The sequence below is a fragment of the Tachypleus tridentatus genome, chromosome 10 (assembly GCF_004210375.1).
Source record: "Tachypleus tridentatus isolate NWPU-2018 chromosome 10, ASM421037v1, whole genome shotgun sequence".
Lineage (NCBI taxonomy): Eukaryota > Metazoa > Arthropoda > Merostomata > Xiphosura > Limulidae > Tachypleus > Tachypleus tridentatus.
This window is the reverse complement of record NC_134834.1, coordinates 46,742,031-46,762,578: the sequence shown is the minus strand read 5'-3', so window position 1 is coordinate 46,762,578 and position 20,548 is coordinate 46,742,031. Positions and strand designations below refer to the sequence as shown.

Below are 20,548 nucleotides of genomic sequence, written 5' to 3'. Positions count from 1 at the left end.
ATAAAAATATATTTGTGTTAAGAAAGAAAATTGTGTGTATCAATCTTGTTGGTAAATATTACAAATATGATACACATCAATGTTCAATTAACTTTTAAATTAAAATTTTCAGCTATTTGAAATGATAAGACAAAGTACATAATATAATAAATCAGAGACTAGTCTGAGATAAATTACAATATGTAACAAGTAATAAAAAATTTGGCCAAACTCATCAATGTGTTTCTTGTAGGAATAAAGTTTGTACTGGAAGCAAAATAGATAATTCTCTGTACAGAAAACAATGTTGCATAATGCATCATTTAACAGATTAAAATCTTATCTTTCTATTGCTTATAAATAATATAGTATTAAAAAATCTGAAAGAACTACTGGAAATTTCTGAAACAGAGGATGTGACACGTGATCATTGCAAGAGGGCTGTGATCTGCTGTTTTATGACTCTAATCAAATAAAATTGAAGGCTATAAAAATTATCCATTACTTGAGCAATGACAATAGTATAATGAGAAATTTACATTAAACTTTATTCTTCTTGGAGGAGTAGTAAGTAAATTAAAAAAGATGGATACCTAAGGAGAAACTATCAATTATCATACTTGGTGTAATTCTAGATCTTTTTTAATATTGCCTTTTAAAGTTAAGAACTTATTATGTATATGATTAAAACTTAGATTATTAACAATTCTTTTATGCCAAATTTATTTTTACATCAAAATAATAAAATAGTGTGGTTACGTTTTGAATGTAACTCACTAAAATCTTGGGACCTAGGCAAGAAAATGATGCCCCATCTGATTATCATCTATTCCAAAGTTTGTAGAGCACTCAGAACACAGGAAAATGTCAAAAATACCCTCTCTACGTTCTTTTCCTCCAAACCCCAAGATTTTCATAGAAGTGGCATTCAGAAGGTTATGAATCATTGGCAAGAAGTGATTAATAATAATGGAACATACATTATTGATTTAATAACATTAAAAGCATTTGAAATCCTTTCTCTTTTTCCGAACTGAAAATTGGACATTACTTGAGGGATGACCTGATATATCAAAATTTAAGATTCATAATAATTATAGTTATATTAGTCAATTTTTTACTCTAAAAAATTTTAAGATTGACATATTTAAATAGTATTATGTAACACTTGTTCAGTTTTTCAATGATAAATTGCTTTAGTTTTTATTTCTGCACAGCTCTGAGCAGTTTTGGCTGTAAACAAGTTTTTTACAATATTTCCACAAAACCCAAAGCATAACCTTTGGCCAGGTGGGTTAAGGTGTTCAACTCGTAATCTGAGAGTTGCGGGTCTGAATCTCTGTCACACCAAACAAGCTCACACTTTCAGCAGTGTGGGCATTATAAAGTGACAGTAAATCCCACTATTCGTTGGTAAAAGAGTAGCCAAAGAGTCGGAGGTGAGTGGTGATGACTAGCTGCCTTCCCTCAAGTCTTACACTGCTAAATTAGAGATGGCTAGCACAGATAGCCCTCGAGAAGCTTTGTGCAAAATCAAAAAACAAACAAGCATAACCTTATAAATACTAAAAAAATTACCATTCCTTAAAAAATTTAACAATGCATGTCTTGTTTTTCAGGTAAGTTTTCTTCTCTGTCAGTAATTTTGTTAATATAGCCCTTCACTTCCAAACTTTTATGTCATCGCATGTGGTCTCAACAAACAGTAATGATGCTAAGCTTTGAAAACAGCTACAGCCAATAGCCAAAAGAGAATGGATGTAAGAGATTATAAACTATCTATGCCAAAACAGACTAAATGAAATGATTGTATCAGTAATGTTTGGTTTTTTTGATGGAACAGCTGCTCAGGTACTCTGTAAGAATGAATAAAGGATCCTGACATGAAGTTTATCCTTTTTAAGAACTAACCACAGACATGGGAATTTGCTTTATAGTTTTTAAAAATACTTTTGTATTAAATCATACATGTTTGATAAAAACTAAATACAGCTACATTAATATTAACTTATGACAAGACCTCAGATACTTTTAGTTAGGTTTAGTGAATACAATAAACAAGTAAACTATTTAGACATCACAAGTGCTTTTTTGACTAAATATATTCTTAAGTTTATTGCAATGTAAAAATATGAAAATACAAAAACTTGGAAATAAACTACATTTATTAGTTATAAAATAATCTTTACCAAGAATACTGTCAGCAAAAATCATGATAAAATGCCTAATAAATACAATGGCAACATATTGAAAGGTAAAGATCTAGGTGACCAACAAATTGCTATCATTCTTTTAGGATTTATATTCAGAAGTGGTGGCTATTGCTGTCTTCAAAATAAAGTGTCAAAAATAAATATATTATTAATAATAATAATAATCACATTGAAACTGAATGGATATAAACTAGAAACTTTGGATCAATATTAAAAAAAATTCAAATTAGAAAACAAAATAAAGTATACTCAATGTTTTGTTATTTAAAACAAGGTTTCAAAATCAAATTCTAAAACTGCATGTTAGACAAATGGTAGAAATATTAAAAATGCATGAAATTTTTTAAGCTGAAACTAGAAACTAATTAAAAATTCTATACTAAGTTTCATGCAGTTTTCTTTAGTGTTTCCATTCTATCAAGGAAAAAAAAAAAAATCAGTGTGTGTCACTGACACCATTTTGATTTGAAAATGTTAATAAAATTAAGTTTATACAGAAGTAACAAACAAAGTGACTTAACTTCCTCAGATCTTACCTAAGCAAAGAATACATATCAGTCAAGCTATTGTGAATAGGTGTTCCTGTCATAACCCATCTATATTTGGCATGCAAACAACAGACTGCACGTGCTGCAGCTGAGTTTCGGTTTTTAATATTGTGAGCCTCATCCAAAATTATTCGTTCCCAAGCAACATGCATAAGTATCGAAGTTCCCTATAAAAAACATAACATTAGATAGATCTAAAAATACATTTTTCTATTCTTTTATATAATTAATTTTAAGTAATAATTTTAAGCAGGGCACTAAAAAAACTTATATAATTAATAATAATATGTAAAATAATAAACTGATAAGTTTATTAAACATACAGTTACTTTTTGTTTATTAATGAACATGTAAATAAATACATCATTTTACTTAACAGCTGATTTAATACCACTGATAAACCTTGTGCTCACCATCATGAGTCTGTAACATTCTCTGAAATGTAAATTGTTTTAATGAATGTTACTGTTACTTGATGAAGACCAGATACTATGGGTCAAAACACTATAATCATTAAAATCAGAATTTCTCTACTGTAAAAGTTGCTCTTATTGTATTTTGAATTAAGAAACAGACACATGCAACTAAATAAAACTGACATACATCTAATCCAAATAATTATTATTTTAACAAATAGGTATACCTAATAATAACTAAATGTAACTAGATGAATAGTCAATATTTTAACAAAAATTTAAATTAAAAGATAATACTCTGAGAGAAAAATGGTGAAACAAACATAATAACAACACAGATCAACAATTTTTCACTGGGAAAATTTTAACACAGGAAAAATTACTAATGTATAAAGAGGAAGGGTGAAAGTATATAAAACATTACAAACACTAAAACTAATTAATCAATCAAAACTATATAAAATATGTGAATACTATACATACATTAAGTGTTAGAATACAGCATTTGATTTAGTGTTTTCTTATGACAAAGCCATGTCAGGCTATCAGCTGTGCCCACCAAGGGAAATTAAGCACTGATTTTAGTATTGTAAATCTATAGACTTACTGCTGTCCCAGCAGGGGACCACTTGATTTAGAACTTTGAGAGTTCCTAAGACTTTGAAGATTACATTTTAAGAATCTCTGAACTGACTAAAAGCAATGTATTTATAAAAAAACTAACACAGTACAAATATACCAGTATTTTTGTTTTTACTTTAACAAACTATACAATATGATGTTTTACTGAGAATGTCAATATGACATTTTGCATGTGTATTTCAATAATTCACTTTTGAAAATTCCACATGCAGTTTTTTGTTATTTAACTACACACCTGTTTCAATTTTTTTATATCCAACTATTCACTTTTCTCTAAAATGAACAATAAAGAAATTAATAAAAATTTCAACCAAAAACTAAACTGCACCTGTACTTCATTTCAAAATAATTTTCAATACTCTACAAAAATTTCAATGTTTAAGAATTTTAAATATGCTTTAAAGCTACAAGTTAATGCTAAAGGAACTTGTCTGAAAATAGAGCATTTTGCTACCTGTAATAAACAAAGATAATTGTAATTCTCCTCAATGTACCAATTACAGCAAAGGTAACACCCAAACTGTTACAATGAGTGTGGACCAGTTACTGGGACAATGACAACTGTTCCTTCTTTCATCAATTGACTATCTTTTGAAGAACAACCTTGATTTATAGTCTTGTGAAACTTATTGACAAACATAAACTGTGCTATTTCATTTTACAATTACTTAAAAATATTTTAAATGCCAATGACTTATTGGAAAACTTGTTCTCTTCTAATGCATCCTGTTAAATGCATAGGTAGCTTTTAGTAATCCAATAAGCATTTTAAGGGTAAAGTAAATGAAATACTAAATTTTATCAAAAGCTGCTACAAATACTTTACATATATTACTATGTTCATTTACCATCATTAAATCCATGCACAATCTTGGTACTGACTATATAATCACAATATTAATATACCACATAGCTCAGCACAGTTGTAATAATCACTGTTCTTAGAAATGTAGATCAAAAGATTGGGTTACTTCTGTATTACCATGCAAGAATGAAGTATTATACACTCACTGAAAGTTAGCATTTTCCTAAATTGAAAATATATTTCCAATAATACATAGCTGCTATCACACTATTACTTGATCATCAGGATTTTTTCCTTTGCCTATTTAAGCATTGGTATGAATTTTTTTCTTGCTTGTTTTAGTCTTTTATACCTCATTCATTTCCCTTGGCAATATTTATCTTGTGACATTCTCAACCCATATCAGTGCATCATCTATCCTTGCATTTCATTCAGATAATGTCATCACTTTTTCAAGACTGACACAATTCCAGTCTCCACCACCAGCTTTTCAGTGGTGAGGAATGACAAGAGTGTATGAAGGAGGTCAAAACATATATACCTCTGCTTCCACTTACAGCTCAAATTCCATACTGATAATGTGGAGGGGCTTGTGTGAATATTATCCATAGAGAAAATAGTTGACAAAGCTATTCTGAGCTCAGAATAAAAACTACTTTCTAGTATCTCTAAGGGTATTAGTGCAGGCAACAAAACTATTAAGACCCTCACTAAACATGACCATGGTCAAAATCAAATTGGACGTAGAAGTGAGAAATAGTTATCAGATGAATCACTGTAAAAGACTGAATCCTTTTCCTGTCTGAGAGTGTGTTATGTAAGAATAGCTGGTATGAGGATGTAGAGAGAAGGAGAAAGTGGTCTATGGACATCCAACCATGATGCATTCATTGCCTGTTGAAGAGCAAAAAAGACTAAACATTGAGTAGGGAGTGATTCTCACTTATGCACAGACCCTGCAACTTCTGACTTGGTACATGCACCCCACTTCTGAAGCAAATCATTCATGAAAAGATGGAACTGCAGATGAGGTGATGGTATGGGTTTTTCTACTTTCAAGATCAAAGAATGATCCAGACTTAGAAAACTGATGAAATCTTTATGATCCCTTGGCCACATAAAGACCCTTAAAAGGATCTCCTGTGCTCTTGTCCCAAAGGTACAAGGGATTTGGGTGATGCCCATATTCCCAGAAGAGAAAAATAAAAGATCCATGGTTAAAGTTATCACATACTGGAGCTAAGCCTCCACAGCCTCTGAAGGCATACAATAATCACCAATGCTGCTACTGGATACAGACAGAATCTATTATAGGTACCAATGTACAAAGGGGCTGAGGTCAGTCAGGGGGATAGTACTCACAAATAGAAGTGGAACTATAAATCATAGTAGAAACTGAAAAATCTGAGATCCCAACAAAGCAATCAGGGAGAAATACACAAGCTAAAAATTGAACCAACATACATGCTAACAATAGATCTAGCTCTTCAATGAAGTTGTTGATCTTGAGAGTTTTCTAATAAAGTGAAGCGAAAGGAAAACAATACTGGGTGTAAAGGATACAAGTCCATAGACTTATGCTATCTAATCAGGTGACATTGGTCTATTCAAGGGAACTACAAATTCTGTCTCAGAACCCTGAAAATCTAGAAGCTGGTAAATTACTTGAGAAACAGAGAAATGCTTCCACCTGGCAGTGTTAGGCTAAATCATGAAATCCTGATAGTGAGAAAGATAAAGACCTAGCTGTCTCTTCACATAACTGAGAAAGAAGCATTCCAATGTGAACCACCATATCTGTGGATGGAGAGAAAACTAAAAATTCACTCAGACATTTCAGCCATCAAGTAAGGAACAAAAGCAATTGGGAAAAAGCCCAAAACATCACACTCTCTCAAAGAACAAACAGAAGAAAAATCAAGGACTGCCCCCAGTTGTAGCCTCAGAGCCCCCTAGAGGTCCACCAAAGATCTGAATATGTCTTCATCTCACAACAAATAAGATCACTGCTGACAGTCTAAACCAAGTGTGATTCTACTCCTGGTATACCTCCATGCTATAAATCAACTTGTCAAATGGAAATTTATTTATTTATTTATTATTATCATCATAAATATCAACTTTGTAACATAGATAATCTACAAAGTATTTCAAAATGATCATAATCCCTGTTAAACAGTAAGAGAAATTAATTTCCTGTGACTTTCGAAATGCTGTATCTAAATTATATTGACATCCAAACTTCTGAAAAATTTGTTTCTTAACAACAAAATAAACAAGAGATTGCACATGTGTCTCATGTGCTTGTTTCTTATCAATGAAGATAATAATTTTAATATTACTGCAACAAATAATAATAGTAATAAAAGTAATAGTAGATTACAAGATGTTCTCAGTTGTTTCTTCTAACTTTGCTTGTGCATCTGGTACCTCCACTTTATATGGTTGAGCTGTTTAATGATTCAACATTTTTTCACAGTAGCAGTGTTCTTATTATATTTAACACCATAAATAAATTCTAATTCATACATATAACAATGTATTAAAAGGTCTAGCTGAATGCATTAAAACCAAAGCAACATATAAGCAACTACAAAAACCATCAACTGAATTAGAAATAACACAGACTACTTAAGCAGACTTTACACATTTTATAGAAAACATAGATATATTTAGAGATATTTGCATATTCACAGAAATCAAAAGATATCTGTAGAACTTGGTTTAATGATTCCTATAATTTGAGATAACAGAGACATACCTTTCCTTCTTTCACAATTTCCTTGCTTTCATTTTTCTTATCTTCCTTCCCTGAACCAACTTCAAGGCTCACCAAATTATACGTTGTTATCACAATATCACAGGAAGCTAATCTACAGGGTTAATACTTATGTTTGAAAATATTTACAACAGTATTACAAATTATTTTGTTTACATATTATAGTTATGCAAAATAAAATACAAATATTTTTAACGATTTTGTTGTTAATGGAAGAGTATTCAACTTAGGCAAAAATATGTTTACAACAGCATTCATGATGCCATAAAACCACTGAAGATAGCTTTTACTTAAACTATTATACTTTTCCATATTTTAACATAAGCATGCCATCTCTAACAAGATCTTTCAGCCACACCAATGAAACCACACACATTTATAGGTACGATATGAGATCTATCTTTGCAATAGTGATAACATTCCATTTTTGCTGAGAGAAGTCAAATTCAGTGAAGAGAAATAAACATGTAAGTGCCTAACCAGTCAATTATACTCATTTTTGTATTTAATTTAACACCTATTTAATTCTTGAGCTTTGAAATTATTTATGTCATTTTTTATACATAAACATGTAATCCTTATGGTAAAGTGCTAATAGTTTTGATAATTGCTTTGTAAGTTAAAAAAACAGCAAGTTGGAGCATTTCTAAATGAATTCTTATAACATTATTAAAAAAGTAAAATCATTTTTAAAAATATAACTCAAAAACATTTTATAATTTTGAAACAATTATGAAAACAGTATGGAAAAAAAGTATAAAAGGCAAATATTCTTTACTGCATGAAAATGCATTGCACTAGAATACATCACATTTGATAACTTAAGTAATGATTGGTTGTTATTAAATGACTTAAAAAGTGCCCCACCAGTAAAAGATCTATTTAAATACAGGCAGTCACACTATGCCCAGTAGCAGTTGTGCTTTGTTTTTTTAAGTCATGGTTTCCTGGAGTAATAATTTATTAAAAGGTCTAGATGAACACATTTGTAGAAATCAAAGTGTCAGCTGATCAAAGGTACTTCTAGCAAAAAGTACATCAAGGCTACATGTTTCAGTAGGAGTTGTATGCTACACTGAAAATGGTCCATGAAAGTGATTGTGCTTATAACAGAAGTAGAAAAGACAAAATAGAAAAGTGAAACTCTAAAGTGAGGTTAAATATCTCAGGACATGTTTTTTACAAGATAGATGGTTAGCTTAACTGTAGTTATGCACAAAGTGACACAATGAGCTATTTCTGCTATGCTCATTACAGGCATTAAAACCCACATTTGAGCACCATAAACCTTCAGTCTTACTACTGAGTCACTAAGGTGGGAGGGACATGATGACTGAGCATAGGTTTTGCTAATAATACAAATGAAAACCTTAAAATATACAATCACAAAATGGTCTTGATGGACATGAAAATGCTTGAAAACTGTTACTGAGAAAAGGTAACTAAAGTAAAAACTTGAAATGGCAACAGATCATAAACAGTAAAATAAGCAAAGATGGACGTATATACTCTTTACACATGAATTCAAATTTAGATTGTTTGTAAACAATCACAGGAGATGCATTCTGTGTCAAGGTGGAGAACAGTATTATAATCAAGATGCAACTAACAATGTGTAAAGTTTTGTTATTTAATTAATTACCTATAAACAGTAACAACATCAACCAGTACTTGTAAACTAATCTATGAATCAAATTTACAATTAATACAAGAAAAACAATCGCCTCCTTAAACCAGGTTGTTTCAATTTTTCCAACAGTTGATTAATTGAAATCACAACTAAATTGACTGCCAAGAAAATACTCTACTAATCAAAGATTAAAGATTCTGATTGATCCAACTATTCAAGCAATCAAAGTACTATTGTTATGTCTGTTGTTATGCATAAAACAACATCATAATTGGTTCCCAGGTTCAATTTATCTTGCCACTAAATAAATTTTCCTGTTTTTGTTATTGCAAAACTGCTATTTGCCACTGTCAAAGTTTGAACTCTAATGAACAGTGGAAAGGCAAATGTAGCTAACCCTCTCTCTTCCATTTTCTTATTCAGAAATTCATACACTAATCATATAGCATCAAAAAGCCAGGGTTTTATTATACTTACATTTAATTTGACTATTAATTACCATAAAACCTTTTCTTTTTTTACAGTTTTCATTTTTATTCTTATTCACTTATGAATTCCTTAACCATTTTAAACTTTTATAAGATAAAGGTATAATAATGAAAAGTTTTATTTTACAAAACCTGTTGATGATATACTAATTCCTACATTGTTTGTGTTTAAATTCAGGCAACTTTGGAAATATCAAAATGTACTACGTTTTTTGCTTTGTCTAAGTGTTTGTTTGTCAATAAAATAAAATGAGATACAATTGTTCTTTTTCCTTGGTTGTTTATAAATCATTGGCTAGCTAAGTAGTTATAAATACAACACTTAAGGCACCAGCACCGCTATAAACATGCTTGTACACATTTTAAACAATCTTGAATTGCCTGGAATAGCAATCCTGAAAAAATGTACCAATATTGTTACAACTACTGATTATAATAGGTAAAAAAAACCTTTCATTGCTTCTAAATATTAAACAATGCAATTGCATTGTGTGTATAATAAATTTTCATGACCAAAGCTTATGATTAAAAATGTAACTTAATTCTTACACAAAAAATGAATATGTACACAATATGAAAGTCATGTGACTGGAAATTTCTTAATTTTTGATTAAGTTATGTTGTTGAAGTTTGGTTTTTGTTTAATATTATGATAGTTTTTCTTTTCAAGTTGCAATGTTTGTAAACAAGACTTTGTTTCATTATTTCCACCAAATAAAATCATATCAGAATAATCACACTAGTGATTGAAACATTGTACTTCTTGTATAAAAAAAAACGATGTTCCTTACTGTAAATACCTGTAATAAATAATATATTTAATCAGAACATGAACACAAAGAAAACTTAAGTTTAGTTTATTGTTGAAGTAAGTATGATATGCAACTGCAAAACATTTTGATGAAACTTTTATTGAAAATTATATTTATGTTTATCCTATTGAAATAGCATATACATAAATGAATTGGCTAATGGGCTACTTAATGTTTGTGGGATTACAACAGACTTTAAAGAGAAACATTATGATGACCATGTGGTGGTATTAAATAAAAATTAATAATTCATTTGTAAAGCAGGAAATGTCCTTATTATTTAAAAAAAAAAAACTGTAGAAAAATTGTTTTAGACAACAATTACATTTTTTTTTGCAAAACGATAATACCATAATTGAGTAATACAATGTTTGAAAAAGATATGATGCTAGTACACTTGTATTGGGTTCATGTGTAGAAAGTATTGCACTAATCAATTAATAGCCCATTGATTAATTGGTTAGAAAATACAAATAAATATGCAGCTCTACAATGAAACATGATGGAATATAAGTGAAAGTTAAGGGCTGTATTTCAGCTTTTAACTTTTACTTACATGATGACTCACTAGGCTTCCGCTAGTCATTAGCCACATCGCCATTGGCGAAAAGAAACAGCCTGTGGCTAAAAAATCCAGTGTTGGTTTTGCCACAGTGGTGAAAGATAATAATTTTTCGGTCTTGGATGGTTTTCCTTTCTTTATTCTGCTCAAGTTTCAGTCTTAACAGCTTTCGTGGTTTTTATCGCCATCCACGCCATTAATGATGACAAATGACCAGAGGCGCCCTCCAGCGAGTTGAAGAAACAAGAAACGTCTTTAAAAACTACCACTGACTGTAATCTATATTTTCTTTATATATGTATTTTTATGATTTCAGGAATATGACAATTAACAAATTAAATTTAAAAGAAACATTACTACTCAGCTGTGCTAATGATTTCTTTTATTTTCATTTCTTATGCTACATATTCGATTCTGCCCGTGGTACACAAACAGTAATCAAAGAAAACCTTACTTTCATCAAACCAACATATGGTCTGTATCAAAGTGGAAATCCCAAGTTTCATTTGACGTGTTTGAATTGAGGTCATGACAACTCCTAGATCAGATAAAAAGACGTTTAAACAGTTAGATATATAAAGTTTTTTTCAAAAGAAGGTCAAAGTAACAACATCAACTAATGGTGGAAAATCCACTTCCAAAAGAAATGACAGCTCTGAAGAAACTAAAGCTTGCAGCAGTAATCAGACTGTCGGTGTGAAAAAAAAATATACCCACAATTTTCACAGAGTTGTTAAAGAAACTTGGTTTTCACAGTTTCCTTGGCTGGAACACATTTCCCAACAAAATACATTTCATTGCAAATTATGCAAGGACAACAAGAAGACAAATATTTATGCTACCACTGGGAAAACTGCTACTAAGCCTAAAAAAGACGACTTGGTGAAGCATGCACGGTTAGAAGATCATCTCAATGCAGTAGCATCACAAGTTTTGAAGAAGAACATGTCAACTACTGCTGTGAATGTGTATGTGGGGTGTAAAGGTGGCATTCAGGCACAGATGGCCACATGTACAAGCAAAGGAAGCCATCCAAACTGTGAAGTTTCATTCCTTCCTTTCTCTACAAGTATTCAATGTAAGAATATTCTTCATTCTAGTATTAATAAGATACTTTCTGTTTTCTACAGTATTTTCTTAAAACAAAAGGCAATTTGACAATTTTATAAAAGTGAAATATTTTGAAAATATCTATCAAAAATTAAGTAGCTAGCCAACTCTTCCAAATATCTTTGTTTATTACTTTAATTGGTGGTCTTATTTCAAAACACAAGTTCTTATATATTTTTTAACAGGGAGTGACCTCTTTAAAGAAGCTACAGACTCAGTCACAAAGTGGAACAAAGAGCTTCATATACACCCACAGCCAGTCTCTGGATGATATGCCCAGTGCCCTAAATCATGTAGTTCAGGATGAAATGCAGGCAGACTTTTGGGCATCACCTTTCCCATTTTTTGCTCTTGAAGCAGATGAAACAATTGATGCAGGAAAAACCTCTATACTGATAATTTATATCAGGTATATTTTATCATTAGGTGAGGTTACAAGTCGATTCCTTGCTGTGCGTGAGCTGACCAACACTGGAGCTGATTCCATCTACAACACAATGCCCTCAGTCATGGTAGATCGAGGATTGTTTGATGTTTACTTGCAACTGATGGTGCAAATGTCATGGTGGGAATAAAAACAGGTGTTGCTACAAATTTAAGGAGGAATGCCTCTGGATGATAACAAGTCATTGTTTGGCACACAGATTACAGTTGGCAGCTGAAAAGGTAACAAACCAGGTGCCATACCTTGTGAAGTGCATTTCAGTTTTGAACCAGTTTGCAAAAAGCCTGAAATATTCTCCCAAGTTGTGTTGGGTTCTGGAAGAGAGCAAAGCATTGCATGGAGAGAAAAGCAAGAAAATCAAGCAAGTGTTCTTCACACGGCTCTCTTTTAGTGATTCTGTCCAAGTACTAGTCAATTGTATTGCATCTGTGATAAGCTGCCTGCAGGTTGTAGCAATGGAACGTGGTACTCCAGGCCAAGCCTTGCTACATGGTCTAGTCCAGCAAATGTCATGTTACAGCTTTGTCAAGATGACACATTTTTTGGCTGATGCTGTTGGCATTCTTGGACTTTTATCAAGATCTCTCCAGAGAGCTGATTTATCTTATGATCAGGCCAAAGCAATTATTGATGGGTCAATTCTGTCGCTGGTACACATCCCTGGTCCTTACACAAAGACTGCACTGAAGGAACTCCTACAAGCTCCTGATGCCAGTGGTTACACTTCTTACAGAGACCATGACATCAAAGATATTAATAAACAATGTGAAAAGTACAGATCAGCTGCTAAGCCATTTGTTGAAGACTACACAAGTCTTCATGATTTAGGGCACTGGACATATTATCCAAAGACTGGCTGTGGTCACAAGACTACAAGTAGCATTCCCAGACACTAACATCATGTCATTTTTTTTTTCAATATTTAGCCCATGTCACAGCAAAGCAGCATCTGATGAGAATGATCTGAAGAAACTCATCCAGCACTTCTCTCCTTTCATCAATGAGGATGAGGCACTGACTGAATGACTGCTACTAAGGAACATAATGGAACAGGATGCTCACAAAAACAGAAACATGAAGAACTTCTACAAGGAATACATCCACCAGACCTGTCAAACTTTTCCAAATCTGTCTCAGCTTGCAGAAATTGGATTAATAATTCCAGTTACATCTGTTGACTGTGAGTGGGGAATTAGCAGGTACAACAGCATCAAAACAGATACCAGGAGCAGTCTATCTGTGGCAAAGACAGAAATGTTACTGAACTTATCTATGGAGTCCACCCCTTAAGATCATTTTAACTTTGACTCTGCATTCAGATACTGGGTCACTCACAAAGACAGACGTGGGTACCATTTCCTGTTGAAGAAATGTGCTTCGGAACCTCAAGTGTCAACTTCTACCACATCTTCTGTGGAGAATGACTTGGCCGAAGAGCTGCTATTGAATTAATCTACTTAATAGTCATGCTACCGTATTCTAGTTTAAGTCTTTTTTTTTTTTGTTTTGTTTCTGTGTTATTTTGAGAAATGTATCTCTTTGTTTCCTCTTTATCATTTTTTTTTTTGGCAGGAAAGATTGCTGGGGAATAAAAAAATAGTACAAAACTTAATGTCTTGTAGATTTTCACATAATTACAACTATTTTTTACTGGATGGAATCGATGCATATTAAAAGTCACTCACCACACAGTTTTTGGTAACCTAAAATTGTGGCTAAACAACTGTCACTGTGGCTAAAAGAAAATTACTTTGTTTTGCCACAGTGGCTAAGAGAGTTATTTTTCTAGTGGAAGCCCAGACTCATCATGTGGGGATTCAGCTTCCAACAAAACTATGTTATATAATCCCAAGAATAAAGCAGATGTGTTCACAATAAACAAACTAACAGTACATTCACAAACACAGCATGAATATTCTTAAAGCAATAAAAATTGAGAAGATAAAGATCAATAAAACAAGTTGTTTTCATACTGTCAAACACTTTTTCCACCATACCTCTATACGGGATCAACCAATCCTACCAACCTCATACCCACCAAAACAAAAATCCTAAATTACTCTTTTTTTCATTCTAGAATTGCTTCAAATTGTAACATGAAACTACAATCATTTATCTTTTAAGCTCATGATGGAATGCATCTATTTATCATTAACTTTTTTACCCTGTGAACCACGTACAACAATTATCCATGCCCTTTCAAGTTGTAAATTACTGATGTCCTCACCATTATAAGTTGTAAATCACTCAAGGAACATGCAACTCACATTATGCTGTCAAACTGCATTATCAATGAGCTACTGTGAGCTGCTTACATGCATACCTCGTTAAACATGTTTATTATTATTTATTTCACCTAATCTAATCTTAACTAACCTTAAAAAATATCCTTACTTTTACATTTTAGTTACTTTCATAATAATAAATAAAAAATAAACATAAATAAAAAATAAAGTACTTACCCAATTTTCTTTATTTCTTGGTGTTAATTGTGCCTGACACTTAATTCTACTTTCTATTTTTATACTAATGATAGTAATGAACTAAATTTTTATTTAATTAACTAATGCATCAAAGAACATAGATTGATAATAAGCAAAATGTACACAACTTCCTCTAAATCTCACAATTTGTATGGATTTCTAACTATGTGACAAGAACCCTTACAAATTTATCTATTTGATAAGTTTGTAACTAAATAAAATTGAAAGCTGTATCAGTTATGGTTTGTCTGAGCAACAAGAATTTTATAGTGAGTAATTTACATTTAATTTTGTAATTTTTGAAGGGGGTAGTGGATAAAATAGAGATGTCTAGAAAAAACTCAGTTTTTTTTTAAATATTGACTTTGAAAATTAAGAACTTAAAACATCTATACTATTAAAATATGGATTATAAATTAAGATTTTATGCTGTACTAATTGGTATAAATTAAACAAAAATAGTTAAATAAAACCTTTGGTATAAACCATTGTGTCATGCAAATTAAAAGGATACTCATTATCAGAAGGTTAATACTGAGGGGTCCTGGCACAGAAGAGTGCAGTCTAGCATTAAGACATTTTTTCAAAATTACACTAATAAATAATGTAAAATATGCAAATACTAAAGTATACTTATTTGAAATCTCAAAAACACACCTGGAAACACACTTTTCCCTGTTACTGCCATGATAAAGAAGAACCTTTAATGCATCTTTCTGGCAATGTTTTTTAACTTCACTGTGCCACTGATGTACTAAACAAGCAGGACAAATAATCAAGGAGGCAGTTGAATTAATTAATCCTTTTCCACCTAAAAACATTTCAAGTAAAATGATCAAAATAAGTAATCAAGGCAGCAACTGAGTTAATTAGTCCTTTCTTACCAAAAAGCATTTGAAGTTGAATAACCAGGACATATAATCAATGAGGTAATTGAACTGATCAGCTATTTCTCACCTAAAAGCATTTCAAGTGTAAGTATATTAAGACAATACTAGTTGCATACACAAGAACAAAAGAATGTTGCTATTAAACTATTACAAAGCTTCATGGTTTAAAAGTAAAAGTGAAAAAAAACAACAACAACTGTACTGCTGAGCACAGAAAGGCAGAAATAATAATGTCATATTTCACTATATGGCTTAATGCAATTATAAATTATTATAAATGAGCTCAAAAGCTTCGTTAACTAGATTGAATAATATTCTCAAGTTGTAAAATAAGTACAGCCCCGTAATGTGTTTCCATGCCATTACCAAGTGCAAATAGTAACAACATTTTTGAAAAATACCTGACCATACATCTATTAATATGTTTCTACTTGTTTGCACATTACAACCATTTTCCTTTTCACAGAATTTGCAGTATCTGTAAAATAAGCTGTACACAACTTTCATTTTCTCCTAACTTCATAATCATGTTTATGTTATTAGAACTTTCATTATTTTATTTGGGAGTTTAATTTTAATTACATTTGCAAAATATTCTTCTGAGCTTTTAATCAGCTACTGGTGTATAAGGAAAATGGAAAGTGAAATCTATATGAAATCACTTGCTGAAGATTTTAGTTGGTAAATTACTCATTCAACCCTTTAAAGCCTGTTTGCAGGTATAATCTACATTTGAACTTGCATCAATAACTCAAAAGTTAGATATGTGAAGCACAAACTTTCGAAGTAAATGGTATGATAACCATGGAACCCACTTAGATTTTTATTTAAAAGATGTAAAAGCTGGTTTTCATACATACACAGTCATAAGCCTATTGACTACTTGGTTGAAAGAAATGATGCAGTTAAAAAAAACAAACCTGTTTCATGTGCTAAACATAATACAAATACATAGTATTTATAAATATATATAAAACTTGATGGCAGCTTTCTACATTCTTGTGAAAAGATATTTAACTGTCAAGAGAATTACTTCAGTAAAAAAAAAGCACAGAAGAAAACTCATTAGATTAACTCTTTTGGAACAGCTCGCAAGTCAAAAACCATGTCATATAAATTCTAACTAAAAACAAATATTTGAAATGTGTTTAGGAGGTTTCAGAGATTAAGAAAATAATATTTAATATTTTTGGGAAAAGAATACTTTTTTTAATCATAACCTGAAATCATTTTTCAGTCAGACTAGCAAAAAACAGACTCTGTTTTCACAAACATATCTTTGTAAAAATATTTAATTAAGAAATCATATTTTTGTTATACAATACACTTGTAATTTTTACTAAAAGTCTTCAAAATTTTGTGAATATACACACGCTGTATCAAAAGTTATAGTGCAAATACGTAACATGTGCAAATGTGTAGATTAACTCATGTATATTATACTGAGACTATAGCAAAATAGTTAATTTATAATATTTCCATGGTTTGTAGTCCACAGTTACTACCTTAGCAGACAGAATGATACTTAATCTTAAAGTATTTGTAGACATCATTTTTCAAACTAGTGTAACATCTGAAATGAAGAAATGGAGCTCATAGGCTAATGCCACTTCTATTGATAAATGAACAGAGTTGAAGAATAATGAGAAAGTGATAAGAAAAAGGTTATTGACCAGATAATCAAACTTGTAAACAATAGGTTGAATAAATCCTACCTACGTGAAAACAGGGGAACATCCTTGTTTGAAAAAGAGCAAGACAGAATGAGAATGGGACAGATGAAGAGAAAGCCTGTATACCAACTAATGGAGTAGAGAACATAAGGGTTGAGCTGGTCAAAAAGATGTCAACAGAACCCAATAATGGGTGTTGCATATAAAAGCAAAGATACAATAGAGAAGAGAAATAGGTGATCCTATTCTCTATCAAAAGCATCAACTGAAAGAGCCAAAGGATGAGGAACCAGGGATCTGAAAAGTAGAAGTTTAGTGTTAAAAGTGGCAAAGACATTGATGAGAAGGATGCCTAATGAGAACACATCGAACAAAAAATACCTGATGATGGAGATACCACTATGTGGTTAGAACCAGATCTGGTCAAGAGAGATGATTCACTACCAAATTCAGAGCCCCTGGCACATTACAGACCTGACAGGAATAAGGCTAACATGGTAGGTCTAATGCATAAAAGAAAAGAGTCTTGGAATGGGTATCCCCTGAAAATTGAAGTAAGAAATGACTGTGAAATTATTAGAGTGGATCATGAACAGCTGACTTACAAGAAGAGAGAGAGGAAATGGGAAAGTGCCTGATGGATGGCAAGTTCAAGGACACTGAAGTGTAGCCCACATTGACAGTCATGTAGTTGTTCAAAGATGCCCTCTCTTCAATTTGACAGAGAAGTGTCTGCAATGAGATGAAGAGCCTTGTTGGGGAGGCAGAAAGAGGATGCCCACCATGGTGTTTGCATAGTCAAGCAACTAAGATAAATCATCAGGAAGGAAAAAAGAGGAGGGAACACAACTAAGGGCAACAGATCCTTCAAAATGTTCCAATGGTCTCTTAATTTCAATTGGAAGAGGCATATGTTTGTATGACCTAAATAAATGAGTGGTTCAGGGGAAGCCAGAATTACTGAAATCAAAATAACTTTGTATGAAGGGTGTAAGGGAGACTCACAACCTCTTGCTGGCAGATTATACATCATTCATAAGCAGTGGTGAAAACTGAGCCTGACTGAGATAAGAGTTGAAGAAAATAATGAGATGTACCAAATATAGAGCAGAAGTGAGAAAAGACTTAGAAGGTTTAACAAGCGAGCCTAATCAAGTAGCTTCCTGCAAAAGAACGCAAATGTGAAAAAAATCCTCATAAGTAGAGATGAAGAAAAGCCAATAATTCATTATTGTTTCAGCCCCAATCTGAGTCCAAGAGCAAGGCAGGAGAATAACCACAGGACTCAATTAAGGAGATTATGAGCAGACACAGTGGCAAAAGAAAGAGCACACTACTGAAATATTCATTCCTGATAAACGAAACAAAGAAAATGTCTTGATAACAAGGAGATCAGAAATGAATAAAAAGACATCCAAAACACTGACCTCGGTCATTCAAAATCCAAGTAAAAACAGCCACCAGAGGGAGAAGACACCCTCCATATAAAGTCAAAGGATGATAAAAAAAAAAACAATTGAGAGATTATAGGTCAATAACAGTCTTCTTGTGGACAATACAATAAAGATAACAGAGAAAAGAAGGAAAGAAATGGAAACAGAAAAGTCAAAGAGATAGGATGTAGACAAGAATCTGAATAACCCATCTGCTGGAAGCAAATCTAAATTTAAACTAAAGGTTGACAAAGGGAGAAGAAGGAAGTGGGAGAACAGGAAGTAGAAAAAGAAAGGCCAGGAAGCTGGAATGGGATGGAGAGATAGATTCAGCAGACCTAGAAACAGGAGCAGAATGGTGAGGTTGTGAAATACAAGAAATCACAATGGATAATAAGAACTGATGCTAAATCACCTCAGTCAGGGTCTCCAGCAGATCAGAAACATCTCTGAATGAAGGAATGGAGCCTGATGAAATATACACTAGCCAGGAGAACATCCCATTCCAACCAAGTAAGAAGGAACAGAACAGATATGTGGACTGATGTAGCAAAACAATAAGAACACACCTGTCCAGTAAACCCAAGAGCATGATAAATTACCTCTGATAAAAGATGAAGTGACAATAGGTAGTGAAGGAGAGTGATCAGAAAGAGATGAAAACACAAAAATTGGGCACGAGAAAGGAAAATAAAACTGTTCCACTTGCTGATGGGTAAAGGAGATTCCAAAAATAGAAATCAAGGAATGGAAACAAAGAGCAACTCTCAGTAATAATAAAAAAGTAACTAAATGACAAGGCATAGTAGCCCAAACATGCTTCCATGGACCGTAATATATGGTCAAAGTAGTCTTTATTTTGGGTGTCAAATAGTAAAGCACAGGGGGAAATCAAAAGACAGCAAGGAAAAAAAAAGAACATAGCTGTAAAATCATTACAAGGAAGAAATTGAAAAAAGGTGAGGATTTTCCTTCACAGATAAATCTGTACTTAAATCAAACCCATGTGCAGGAAACAGCCAGTCAAATCATCATCATCCTGCCCACGTTAAAACTGGGGAAAAGAAACATTTGCCAAATGAATGGGAGAAATGGGTCCATTATGCATGAAAAAAACTCATAATGTTGGAAACTGGCTGTCACGTCCTCCACAGACTACGAGTCCCCAAGAAATCACAGCTTTTGTGTTAAAAACATCACTATCATGGAACAAAGAAGTCATCATTACTTGAGAATTTATAATTGATAAGCAGTAATGAAACAAACCACTGAAACTTAAATGAAAATAAGTTTTGTATACTGTTTCAAACCTCAGGTAATTAATTAATCAATTAATTTAAAAACATGTCCATTCTAAACAACAAGAAGAAAAAGAATGAAGCTGTTTCAAGCACTAGTGTCTAAGGAAGGTTACTGCATCAGAAGGTTGTTTTGCCCTCCTTTTGGTGGATGACTTTTGCCACATAATAATGCTGTTATGCATTAAAACAGTTCATGTAAAACAAGTTATATTTAAAAGCAAGTTAGCTCAAAGCTAGTGGCATATAAATGTTACAGACAAATGTATGATGATTCAAGTTATTCGATTTGTGGATGTTGTTGTTTGGTGTTTTATGGCACAAAGCAACTAAGCTATCTCT

The 20,548-nt window shown here is 32.1% G+C and overlaps 1 protein-coding gene across 8 annotated transcripts in view; it reads right to left on the bottom strand.

Moving 5' to 3' along the window:
• LOC143229196 (transcription termination factor 2-like) overlaps window positions 1-20,548 on the bottom strand; it is a 130,390-nt gene that overhangs the window by 52,651 nt on the left and 57,191 nt on the right. For 7 of the 8 annotated variants that reach the window (XM_076461173.1, XM_076461177.1, XM_076461178.1 and 4 more), the window contains 3 exons: window positions 15,570-15,723; window positions 7,365-7,476; window positions 2,729-2,907 (listed from right to left, as the gene is read on the bottom strand). In XM_076461173.1, coding sequence (XP_076317288.1) covers window positions 2,729-2,907; window positions 7,365-7,476; window positions 15,570-15,723 — 445 coding nt within the window. The remainder of the gene's footprint in view (window positions 1-2,728; window positions 2,908-7,364; window positions 7,477-15,569; window positions 15,724-20,548) is intronic. The other variant, XM_076461172.1, reaches the window with a different exon arrangement.